This window comes from Ambystoma mexicanum, chromosome 5p (assembly GCF_040938575.1).
Source record: "Ambystoma mexicanum isolate Mex_15411 chromosome 5p, UKY_AmexF1_1, whole genome shotgun sequence".
Classification (NCBI taxonomy): Eukaryota; Metazoa; Chordata; class Amphibia; order Caudata; family Ambystomatidae; genus Ambystoma; species Ambystoma mexicanum.
Genome location: NC_090930.1, coordinates 1,343,975,731 through 1,343,989,087, shown reverse-complemented (window position 1 = coordinate 1,343,989,087; position 13,357 = coordinate 1,343,975,731). Strand labels below are relative to the sequence as shown.

The 13,357-nt window shown below is 47.1% G+C and overlaps 1 protein-coding gene across 1 annotated transcript in view; it reads left to right on the top strand.

The window, feature by feature from the left end:
* The window catches only part of ATPSCKMT (ATP synthase c subunit lysine N-methyltransferase), a 594,428-nt gene extending 589,965 nt beyond the window's left edge, over positions 1-4,463 (top strand). Inside the window, exon 5 of the mRNA XM_069613731.1 lies at positions 2,381-4,463. Within this exon, the coding sequence (XP_069469832.1) occupies positions 2,381-2,575 (195 nt within the window). The 3' untranslated portion in view covers positions 2,576-4,463. The remainder of the gene's footprint in view (positions 1-2,380) is intronic.
* The last annotated feature ends 8,894 nt before the right edge of the window (positions 4,464-13,357 follow it).

Sequence of the window (13,357 nt, the reverse complement as noted above, 5' to 3'; positions counted from 1 at the left end):
GCACAACAGGCCCCCCTCAAAACAGCACACCACGCTGCAGCCCACCTCATTACATAGGTTCCTGCAAATTCAACTGTTTCTCTCCAACTCTGCAGACGCTTCAATGGCTCCCCCTCCCCACCAGGGTTATATTCAAAACTGTATGCATCACCTACAAAGCAGTGTCAAACTGAAAACCAACATACTTGGTAGCTAAGCTCCTCACGTCTGGAGGCTCTTGCATCTCACATGGAAAAACTATCAAAAGGCATGAGTCACAGCTAGCTCGCAAAGAGAATACTTGCAAGTAGTCTTTCTCCTGCCTAGCTCCGACCATCTGGAACTCAATTCTGATAGGGCTTCGAAATGCACCTACCACCCTACAGCTCCACAAAACACTAAAATCGTGGTTCTTTCAGCAATATCTGCCAGAGGAATACAAATCCCTCTGTCCCTCTACCAACAGTTCTGCGTTACTGTATACAATTCCAAGCCAAATTCTTGCACAATCCTGTTGTAAAGCACTCTGATGCTCTTGAGCTAGCTTTGTGCTGTAGCCAATAAAATATAAAATAAAAATACAATGGTAATCTTAGTCTATCTGTAAGATGTATTTGCATCAGGATACAGCCGATTAACAGGCTTCGTCCTTGTAGATACATATGTGCTTTGAAAACTAGGTTTATTGAACAGTATACTAGTTTAGCCCTTGAATAACAACTTTGCAGAAAACATTTTTTTTGTTTCTAATATTGAAGATGGAATAGAAGAAGATGAAGTCTCCCCTGCTTTTTGAATTGGAAAGTATGGAACCAGGAGGACAGGGCTCAAATCCCAACCTTTCACATTTCAAACGTTATGTGATCCTGAGTAAATCACGTTTCATCACTGTGCCTTATTTTACTCAACGTTCCTTAAAGAAAGCCTCACTCATATGGGTTTTTACTCTATAGTGTTACTTTATAAATGAGTATCATTTAAAAAAATGTACGTTAAGCATGCAGGCGAGGAGGCAGGATGACAAATGAGGGTTTTACGTAGTGGGGATGAGTACACAGGTTGCAGGAATGAGTTTTGTGCTGATGTCTAGGGCTCAGGAAGCCAGGTGTGGGTGTTTTGCAATGCCAGCTTTTGGCTCAGAGCAAACCCAGACCCTCAGTCCAGAAATGGCTCTACTCTATCAATGAGTTCTCTAATTTGCCACCGCTTTAAATTGCTCTAAAACTAAAGATGGGATGGGAGGAGATGTAGTCTCCTGTCAAATTGCAAACTTTAACGCATTTGCTCAACTCCCAGCTTTCACATTTCACTAATTATATTATTTTGATGAAATAATTATACTATGTTTGGTATGTGTGAACATTTCCAGAGGTTCTGGTCTCTAAGAAACCACACACATAAATGAAAATATGTTGCTTAAAAGGAAAGTAATGTCAATACTGTCTACTATATCTACTGGAGAATGTGTGGACGGGGGAGATTGAGATTCCTTGTTCTGGAAGTTGGGGTTGCTGCACTGTGGGCTTGGGCCATTGCACTATGAGCCAGAAAAGTAAACTTTCCCCCCAGGCTAAATGTTGCCAGTCCTCCCCTGTGAAAACGCTGACCTGACACTGCCTGCCATTTTCTCAGGGTCTACCCTTTTCCAGACAATACCTTGAACTTAACCATTTGCTACAGAGACTATTTGCCGGAGTACCCTTTTAATCCAGTATGCATTTTCTGTGTTTTCCCAAGCAGGGCCAGTTATTAGTGGTGTTATTAGTTATATCTATTTTTGTTAGTTTAATTAAATATCCTATTTTTGTACAACCTTGGTTGGACATTCTTTTATATTGGTACGCCCATACTATTGCTGTTTGGATTGCTTTTTAGGCAGTGCTCATCCCCGTACTCTTGCAGAGGAGTAGTAATTCAATCATACATGGGTACTGATCTGTTTGGATCACATTCACAAGGGCTGCATTCTGCGGCGACATTTCGCATAATCTGCACCAACACCCGTATGTACAGATGCCCAGCAATAATAAAGCACCCATATCTCAGGTTCGTGTAAATAACCCGCGCACATTTCTTCTTTACGTTTGAAATGCATGCGGGTGGGCGGTTTAGAATGAAGTCTTTCAAACAATCTTTGTTTTGTTGCATTCAGATTTCGTGACTACACTATTCTGTCTAGCATTTGACATTTCCCAACAGCAAAGCAATGCTTTCGAGAAATGCCCTAAAGGTTATTGCATTTGTTTTCCCTGTCCTGGCCTAATGAACGCTTTCTTTGAAGACATGGAATAATAAAACTGGGGTCTGTCGCGGGCTGGTTAATAGAGCCTGCTTTTATCTGAAAGGAGAACAGCACTGCCTCAGACAATCAAACAGTCTAAGATGTTTTTTCTCTCCACAGATGCCGCAGTTGGAGAGGAAACTTCAGAAAGAACTGCAGGACGACGCCAGAGTCATTGCATGTCGCTTCCCCTTCCCCCACTGGGTCCCAGACCATACAGCAGGGGAGGGAGTGGACACTGTCTGGACATACGAATCTGGATCTTTTCTACGTCAGGACAGAAAATGTACGGACACTTTGCCGGAGAATATTTGATGACTGCTTCAAGAAGAATACAAATTGTAGTCTAGAAACTGATATCTTGAAACAGTTTTGTGCATGAAGCTGTGTGCTCAACAATGAAAAGGTCAGCTGTGATGAAAACAAAAATCTACCACTTCTAAAGTGAACGATTGCCTCGGCCAATATGTACAATTGTTAGAAGCTTGATTTTAGCCGAAGCCTTCATTTTTTCCCACAAAATATGCAGCGTGTCAGGGTCTTATGTATGTTCTGAAATGTATGTTCTGAAATCAGTAATTTTACACATATGATGAACCACCAATTAAAAAAAGCCATTCATCATCATTGTCTGCATTCTTCACAAAATGTTGCTTTTACTTTCGTACATGAAAAAAATAGCTCAACATCAAAAGAAAACGTTATTTATCTAACAAAATCCTTTGATGCACTTAACCAAGCTACACAAAAAATAGTAAATCAAGCACAATCTCTAAGACCTGCAACAGCTGCGGTTCTCCCACTGCAGTGTGCAACATTCGTAAATCTATTTCTGACCAAGGTATAACAGACCTTAAGATATGTAATATTTTGTCAATGCCATCTCCTTTCTGCTCAAATGATAAGCGGAGCAATACATTGTGTCAAATTAACTCCTGGAGGTGTACATCCCTGATCATATTCAATTAAGAGGCATCATGCTTTGGTCTGTTGCTATGGTGTTAGTTTTGAAGACTTGAAAGACATACACTTAACTTGAATTGCCTCCACTGATGTTGGCTTGATGTTTGTTTTAATGGTTCTGTGTGCCTACATGCCTGTGTTTTTCAGTGATAATTGTTTTGTCACTTCAACTGCAGTTGGTGCCTACCCTGTCATTCTGGAATCAAGGAATCTGAAAAGTAGGAAATATGTTAACTGTTTACCAAAGTAAGATCAATAATTTGGAGGACCTTACTTTTATTAAACATGGCCCTGAGAGGTAGGTCAAAAGGAGAACTTCCAATTAGTCTGTGCATTGAGTAAATCTGACATACACTTTCTCAGAATGTACAATGCGCATTTCTCATCCCTTTATCACTAATGTTGTACGCTGTCTAGTCAAATGGTCGAAAACAGGATCGAATTACCATTTAATCGAAAGTCAAATGGTCGAAAAAAAAGGTCGATTTTTTATTTTATTTATTTATATATATATTTTTAGTTAAGGTTGGTAAAAAAATGTTTTTAATAAAGAAGACGGGGGGTTGGGAGGGGAAACCCCCCCATAATTTTTTTTTTTTTTCGACCATTTGACTGTCGATCAGATGGCATTCGATCATTTGTTTTTCGACCAAATGACCCACAACCATGTTGTACACAGCTCCTTAATGGATGGGAACAGGCAGCAAACAAAGTCTCCTAAAAGGCTCAATTTGGAAGAATATTCTGAACATTGCTCATACACACAACACTCAATCATTGAATGTTGAGTTTCCTCTGACTTAGTTCACCCAGTTCGTCAATAATTATTTATCAAACTGGTTTGATGTTGCATTACAGAATCCTGGACTGTAATGTAACAGAACGCTTCACAAATGTATTAATTCAGAAGAATATTTTCATTCAGGGGCAACGACTCATATGCTGACATGCCATCACTAGGGAAACCCATCTTGAAAGGCTTTGCAAAATGATGTTGGCCATTAAAATGGACACTGTACTTCTAACAGCTGTTCAATGTTTTACAGGCAATCCAGACCGATCACATGTCTCCAAAATCTCCATACAGTCTACAGCTCAATCTGTCTCATGCTGTATGTTGTTTTTTTACATTCTGTAGGTACCAGCTGATGTAGAAGTATTTTGGACTTCAAAACTAGTATATCGTACCATCTGTGCATATTATTTTCACTTAAGTCTAATAAAAAACTATCAAAACTTGGATTTTTGTCATTTCTAAACTTAACTAACATGAAATAAAACCATTCACAAGTTTTATTAAATACTTGGTATAGTGTTCTCTGACCCAAAAATCCTTCTTTTAAGTCGACTCCCTTCCATAAGTGAGATAGCTTAGCTGTGACAGCTGAAGCTTGCATGTTCGTCACCCATAGACGTTGGAATCAGCAGGGCACCAAGCAAAGTCAGGCCAACGTGGCATCCAGGGCCATCGAGGTCCCTGTAGCGACTGGGGGTGTGTTAATATGGATTTCTGAACTCTGTCCTGGAGGGGCAGAGGTTCAGAAGGCCAGCCTAGTTTCTTGGAACAGGGTAACCTCTGGACAAGCCACACCAATCAAGGTAGCGATCGCGGCGGTCAAAACTAGGTCTCAAGAGGGGTGAGGGTGACTGAAAGCCCGCAATGAGCACACAAAGCAAGGACACTTACAAACTACTCCAAGCAGGTGTTATATTAAAAATATAGACACATTTATTACAAGGCCTTTGTAATATTGACCATAGTAAAGAATCACAATAAAACTCAAGTAAACCAACACATCACCATCAAATACAGTATATATACAATTACCGAAGGGTCTAAAGAGTTAGAAGCATGAAATATGCAGACCACCTAGTTGGGGAGGAAAACAGTCAGTGCAAGTAATCGTTTAGACCCAGTTCGCCTTCAGAGGCCACCTAACTAGAAGGAAGTCCGAGCCCTACGAAGAGTAGAGCCTTGTGCTCAAAAGTACCTGCACACGCTGGTGCCGATGGGCCAAGGGGAGTCTCTTCAAGGAAGTCAGGCAGTTCAGAGTGGTGAACAAAGGAGGGCGAACAGATCTCCGCTACTCAAGCGCGGCCTCCACTTGCGGGCAGAAGCAGAGCGCGAGTACGAAAAAGGTGTGCTGTTTAACACAGCGAGGAAAAGCTACGGGCTACTGCAGGAGGGCGACCAGTTCCTAGCATTGCTACTCACCGGTCCCCGATGCAGGCAGACCCAGGCTTCTCCGCGTCAGTTTCAGTGCTGGCAGGTTCAGATGCAAGCAGGGGACGTCTCGGCGTCGTGTAGTTTCCGCGGCAGCAGAAGTTAGAGTTGAGGATGTCCCAAACGCAGTGAACCCGCACAGATTGTTACCACAGCAGGCAACGAAGCGGCTGTGTGTATTTCAGCCCAATGTACACTTCTCACTTCAGACCTGGGAATGCCAAGTGTACGAATCGTGTGAGAGTGCTAAGGACTCGGAATACAACACAACCTGACGGCGGTAACAGAGCAAGACCCCTGTGTAGGCTGGTCAGTCAGCTGGATGGCCCAGGGACGCTTCCGAAGGCTTACGTGCAGGAGATGATGAAGATGCCGAGAATAGTTGTTCCCACTATTCCAAAGGGTCGAAGTACCAGTACAGGCCTTCTCGTTCGATCAGAGCAGAATGGTTTCCCAGAGCGACAGCAGTGCAGAGGAGCAGTCCTTCAGCGGGTCAACAATCGTTTCATCGGTTAAGCCTCGTGGTTGCAGGATATTTGGCTCCTGTATCCCTTGTTTATGAGAACTCAGGAGATCGACATGGTAGTGGTGTTTCCAGCCTCCTCTTATCCAGAGTTCCCTTTGCGCCAAAACGGAGAGGACCCAATGGGAGATCTGCTCACAAAACACTCACACCAAACGTGGACCTATCACGGACCACGGTGGTCCCAGGCCTTCAAGACACACTAGACTCTCTGGCACCCAGGATATGTATTGGGACCAGACATCCCTGCCCACATTCTGGCGGCACACACAAGGCCTGTAGAAGCCCGCGAAAGCATCTGTGTTTCGCGGGAAAGTACATGCCCAAATAAGGAAGGCCCTGGGTCGGCTCGACCTGGGGAAGGTGAAGGGGTCAAGACGGTCAGCAGCAGGACAAAGAGCCTTGTGGTCCGGTCACTTTGGAAGCCAGGCCACCATTTTGGGCTAAGTGGGAGAAATGCGCTTAAACAGCCAAAAGGAGCTCAAAACACAAAGAAACGATCGCTGCCACCAGTCCCGTCCGTGATTCACTTGCACCGTTCGTTAACAATCCCAAGAGTGTGTCTCGGGCCTGCAGAGTGACTAGAGACCCAAGAGAGCAGTAATTTAGCTTACAGTGCCCTCTTGTGTCATGTTACGCGAAAGTTGCAACATGATAAAAGAACTACGGAACACAACGTTTCCCGGTACTGACTGTCTTAAGGGCATGTCAGTTTCCCCGTAAGAATGGAGCGAAAGCCCAGAGGAGTGCGGCAGAAGGCTGCACTTCTCTGGCAAAGTCTAGATCATGGTGAAAAACAACAGCAAAAAGTTTAGGGGTTGCCACATGGAAGGAAAATTACCTATAATTAAGAAATCTTTCCTAACACTCGCCCCTCCCAGACTATGGACAGGGGGAACTAATCCACCCCTGGATGAGTCTCTTGTTCAGGTCGGTTAAACATTCTGGACAACCCATCAGCATTGCTATGTTGGACACCTGGCCTATGCTCAATAGTGAAGTCAAAGCCTTTTAGACTTATGGACCACCTAAGCAACTTTGGATTCTCTCCCTTCATGTTCATTAGCCACTTTAAGGGCTTATGGTCAGTTTGCACAGTGAAGTGGGTCCCATAGAGGTAGGGCCTCAGCTTCCGTAGGGCCCATACAACAGAGAAACATTCTCCACTGTGGACCATCTGAGCTCTCTGTCCTTAAGCTGGCGACTAATGAAACCAATAGGGTGTTCCAGACCCTTCTCATCTACTTGCGATAGTACAGCTCCTATCCCAGTGTCAGAGGCGTCTGTCTGCACAATAAAAGGTCTTTGATAATCAGGGGCCCTGAGGACAGCGGCCTGGCACAAGGAGTCTTTTAAGCCGTTGAAGGCCTTCTCACACTCGTCGGTCCAAGTTACCTTCTTGGGTTTCTTCGGAGTGGTGAGGGCAGCTATGGTGCCATAGTCTGCCATGAAGTTCCGGTAATACCCCGTGAGTCCTAAGAAGGCTCTCACTTGGGTCTGTGTAGTGGGGGTAGGCCAGTCTTGTACTGCTTGTACTTTACTGGGTAGAGGCTGTATCCTCCCTCCACCTACTTCATGTCCAAGGTAAACCACTGAGCCTTGTCCATCTGGCATTTACTAGCCTTTATGGTCAAGTGTGCTTTCTGAAGAGCCTGTAGCACAGTCCCGAGGTGTTTCACATGGTCTTCCCAGGTGGCGCTGAAAACTGCTATATCATCCAGATATGCAAAACAGAATTCATCCAACCCATTCAACACATGATTCACAAGCCTCTGGAAAGTGGCAGGTGCATTCTTCAATCCGAACGGCATTACCCTGTATTAGTAAAGACCGTCTGGAGTGGAAAACGCTGTCTTCTCCTTGGCATGTTCTGCTAAGGCTATTTGTCAATAGCCCGCAGTGAGGTCAAACATGCTGAGGTACTTGGAGGCACCCAAGGTATCCACCGGCTCATCTGTTTGAGGCAAGGGGTGTGCATCTGTCTTGGTGACAGCATTCAGAGCCCTGTAATCCACGCAGAACCTCAATTCAGAAGTGCCTGCTTTTGGAACCAAATCCACAGGGCTGGACCAAGGACTACTAGAGGGTTCAATCACCCCAAGATCTAACATCTTGTTGACCTCGGTCTTAATGTAAGACCCTACTTTGTCTGACATCCTGTATCCCCTACCTTTGGTAGGCACACTGTCTCCTGTGTCTATGTTATGTTTGCACCAAGGTGTCAAACCAGGCGACTGTGAAAACAGGGGGGAAAACTGCCTAAGCAAACTTTTCACCTCCACCTGTTGATCAGAAGTCAGGTGAGGGGCCATTCGGACACCCTCAAAGGAGCTATCTGAAGGACCGCTTTGGAACAGGTCGGGGAGAGGTTCAGACTCCTCTTCCTCAACATCTGAAGCCAATAGCAGTGCTGCGATGTCGACTCTTGGGACGAAAGCCTTCAGCCTATTCACATGGAACACTTTTGGAGCCTGTCCAGGGCTTCCAAGGTCCACTAAATAATTAACCTCATCCAGGGGCACCACCACTGTGTAAGGGCCTGACCATTTGTCCTGTAAAGCTCTAGGCCTTATGGGATTCATGATCAGGACTTGCTGCCCAGGTGTAAAGTTGATGAGGGAAGCTTTCTGGTCGTACCAATGTTTCACCAGCGCTTGTCCTGCCTTCAATTTATCACTAGCCAAGCCCATCAGAAGTACCATCCGTTTTCTGAGCCCCAGCACATAATCTACTACGTTGGTAGTAACAGGGGAAGTGGGGATCTCCCATCCCTCTTTGACTATGGCTAAGGGTCCCCGTACAGGGTGACCAGACAGAAGTTCGAAGGGGCGCTGAAGCCAACACCCTCCTGTGGTACCTCTCGGTAGGCAAACAGTAAGCATGGTAAAAGAAGATCCCATTTTCTTCTCTGAGGTTCTTTCAGAGCCCCAACCATGCTCTTTAACGTTCTGTTGAAACATTTCACCAGACCATTGGTCTGGGGGTGATATGCAGACGAGAACTTGTAGGTGACCCCACATTCTTTCCACATAGCCTGCATATACTTTGACATAAAGTTGCTGCCTCTGTCAGACACAACTTAGTTAGGGAAGCCAACCCTAGTAAAGATGCCAAGTAAAGCTTTTGCAACTGACTTGGCAGTTACAGTTTTCAATGGGATGGCCTCAGGATATCTGGTAGCATAGTTGACTAGCACCAGGATAAACCTATTGCCTGCAGGTCAAGGGGACCAACGATGTCGAACCCTACCCATTCCCACAACTGGGAGTGGTACCAATGGAGCTTGGATTGTTGAGCCACTCTTACCAGATAACTGGCAGGAGGCACAGCCTCCTACAGTGACTTTCTACTTGCACCCCCATCTTGGGCCAGTAGAAGTGCATGGATAACCTTTGCTTGGTCCTCTTAATACCAAGGTGACCAGCAAGGGGCACTTCATGCGCCAGCTGCAGGAGGAAGGGTCTTACATTACAGCAAGGGGAACCACCAACCTCCTATGGTCTCCTTCTGTAGACTCTGTGGGCTCACTATACAGGAGTCCACCTTCCCAATAAATCCGATGCTTCCCAGGAGGTTCACCCTCAAGCTGGGAGCAGGCCTGTCTCCTTAGGCCTTCCAGAGATGGGCACTCACGTTGGCCTCTACTGAATTGTTCCCTGTCAGGACCACCTTCTACTAACAAGTCTTTTAGTTCAGGATGGTCATTGGGGTCAAATACTTCAGGCTTCGCCACCTCCTCGTCAGGCCCGGGCGATTGACCAACTTCCTCCACCGCAGTGGTAGGTGAGTTTGTGTTGTAAATCTCCCCCCGTCTCACCTGGGATCGCTTCTTGCTCTGTCCGCGGGATTCCTCTTGTGGACGGACCGGGTCTTGTATAGGTTCGCTCGAGTCCCGTCCTGCTGCAGAGCGCGTTCAGAGTTCCGGGAAGGTCGCTGTTCCAGGATGTCCAGGAAAATAGGTAGCAGTTGCTAAGAATGGGGATTCCAGGAACAGATTAGAGGGAAGGGGGGAAGGAAGGAAGAAGGAACCAGGATCTAGGAATAGTGGATTCGCCGAACACCACACACACGTCAAGTCACTACCTAATGATAGCGTTGAGACATGCGGGGCCGCGGGGCCGTGGCCAATTTATAGAACGTGCCGTGTGCGACGTGGAAGCTGGTGCGAGGCAAGTCGCTTGTTGCGGCCATGTTGGGAGTAACAAAGAATACAAGCCCCGGCGCGATAAGGACCAGGAAGTCCAGAAGGGGCAAGTTCTATCGGTCATGACAGCATGCCTCCTGTCATGCCTGCGCCATGGGCACATCCATTTACGCTCAATTTGGACTATATGTTTATCATTTATTTACAACAGACTCTTGGATCCATGTATATTTACTTTGGGAACTTTATTTCCCATTTGCGAGACTTTGGTGCTTTATTATTATTAACAACAAACTACGCATACCATAATGCACCTGGCTACAAGCATCGATTCCTGGCGGTTCCTATCGGTTATCAAAGGAACTACACCCCCCAGAAGCCCTAGAGACTTGCCCTGCTTCCACCAGCCCAGGAACAGAAAGGGAGGTGGCCGATTGCCAGCAGGTGTGCTTAGCCAGGTGCAACCAATTAGCCTGCCTCTGTGCTGGGCTAGGCAGTATAAAGGCTGCTGCCTGCAGTGGCTCAGCCTCTTGCATCTGAGAGTCCTTCCTCCACCTTTTGCATCTTTCTACGGATCTTGTATGCTGCTTACCTTCACTCCTGCTTGGACCCTGCCTTGTTGCTTGCTCCACCCTGCTGCCTGCAGCCATAGCCTTCCAGGCTCCCTGCCTCACAGCCCTGCTCCTCTGGGCTCTCCACACTGCAGCTGATCACGCTCTGCTGCCGTCCAGCCTTCGCCCTTGCCCTGCCGGGCTCTCCACATTGCAGCCGATCACGCTCTGCTGCCTTCCAGTCTCCGCCCTTGCCCTGCTCGGCTCTCCACATTGCAGCGGGTCACGCTCTGCTGCCTTCTAGCCTTCGCCCTTGCCCTGCCGGGCTCTCCACATTGCAGCGGATCACGCTCTGCTGCCTTCCAGCCTTCGCCCTTGCCCTGCCGGGCTCTCCACATTGCAGCCGATCACGCTCTGCTGCCTTCCAGTCTCCGCCCTTGCCCTGCCGGGCTCTCCACATTGCAGCCGATCACGCTCTGCTGCCTTCCAGCCTCCGCCCTTGCCCTGCGGGGCTCTCCACATTGCAGCCGATCACGCTCTGCTGCCTTCCAGCCTCCGCCCTTGCCCTGCCGGGCTCTCCACATTGCAGCCAATCACACTCTGCTGCCTTCCAGCCTCCCCCCTTGCCCTGCGGACCCTCTACATTGCAGCTGATCACGCTCTGCTGCTTTCCTGCCTCAGCCCTTGTCCTCTGGGCTCCCTGCCCTGCAGCCTGCCTCACTCCGGCTGCCTTCAGCCCTTGTCTTCTGGGCTCCCCTGCTCTGCAGCCTGCCTCACTCCGGCTGCCTTAGCCCTTGTCCTCTGGGGCTCCCTGCTCTGCAGCCTACCTCTATCTGGCTACCTACAGCCCTTGTCCTATGGGCCTTCCTACTTTGCAGCTTATCACGCTTCGCTGCCTACTACCTACCTTTTCCGCTGGGTTCTCGGCCTAGCAGCTCTCTACAGTCCTCTGCTACCTTCTACGTTCTTCGGCCCTGTCCCTCAGGATTCACTCCTTACTGCCCGGCCCTTACGGGATCCTTGCCGTGCAGTCTGCTTTACTCTGCTGCCCTAAGCCCTTTTTCCTCTGGGCGTTCTACCTTATAGTCCTACTCCTGTGGGCTTACTCATTGCTCTCCTGCTCCTCTGAGCTCTCAACCTTGTTCCTTACTGTCCTCTGCTATCCTATCCTGTTACACAACTTTCCTTTCATTTCCTTCTGCTAGTTTGCTATCACCTTCTTTACTGGATTTGTCTGTAGTATCTTCTCTTGTACTGTTTGTAGACCCTTTTGTACAGAGCGTGTCTGTTGGTTCCCATCAGTCAACCTCTGCCCCTTCCCTTGTCCTGTTTCTACATTACAGACACCCAGAGCTGCTGTTCCAAGTCATGAGCAAACAGCGTGGGCCTCTGTTATAGCAAACTGTGCAGAAGGCTAGAGTATTTCCAAGGTTCGTGGAATACTCTTTTCCTATATCTGCATACACCCCAAGAGGGTATTCATTCTGTATCTTTTCCCTTGCTACTCTTGCTTACTCTTCGTTCTCTTTCCTTTCCGCTGTGTGTGTTCTTATCTGTCCACTTTATTTGGCACAACCACCCAAACCCTTTCTGGGTGTCCTGTGCCACTCTTAATAGAGTGCCACTCCTGACACCTCCTCCGAAGACCTGTTCCACCAGGTTTGCCCGGATATATGAGATGGAATCTTCTAAGCAGTCGAGGGGTATTTAAGTTAGATACTGGTTCCCAGGTTCTCTCGCTAGGAGGGTATCCTTTCCATTCAATCAGGTATTGAAGTCGACCCCGTTTATACCTAGAATCGCATATTCTGGACACTTCATATTCCAGCTGATCGTCCACAACAACAGAACTGGGTCTGCAGGATTTTCAGGAGAATTGGATGTAAGGTTTCAATAGGGAAGTGTGAAAGACTGGGTGTATTTACTTCCAGGAATCAGGTAGCTTGAGTCGGAATGAGACAGGATTGATGACTTTCTTTATGGAAAATGGTCCAAAGTACCGAGGGGCCAATTTGTTCAGCCGTAGATGTCGCGGTAATAGTTTCGAGGACAACCAGACTTGATCACCAACAGAATAAGAGGGCGCTGATTTTCTCTTGGAATCTGCATAGAGCTTAGTGCGTGTTTGAGCCTTTTTCAATTGTTCCTTGGCTTCCTTGTGTATGTTGATGAGAGTCTGTATCCATGAGTCGAGAGTAGGTACTGGAGTGGGATGTGGAAGAACAGAAGGTAAAACGGATGGGTGAAAACCTTGACTGCAATAGAAAGGGCTGACCTTGAGTGCTGAGTGATCGGAATTGTTGTAGGCAAACTCGGCCAGGGGTATGAGGAGAGACCAGTCATCCTGAACCTTGGTGGCAAAACAACAAAGATATTGCTCCAGAGTTTGATTTACACGTTCCGTGGCTCCCTTGGTTTGTGGGTGATAACCTGATGAGAGAGCGCGTTGGATCCCTAGAATACGACACTGATGTTTCCAGAATTGTGAGACGTATTGAGGTCCTCGGTCCGATATGATCTTGGAAGGAAGTCCATGAAGACGCAAAATATGTTCTAGGAAGATTCCAGCAAGTTCTGAGGAGGATGGTAGTTTATACAAAGTTGTAAAATGAGCCATATGGGTGAACAAGTCTATGGTTACCATGATGGTCGTGTACCCTCGGGAAGGTGGTAATTCCACAATGTAGCAATA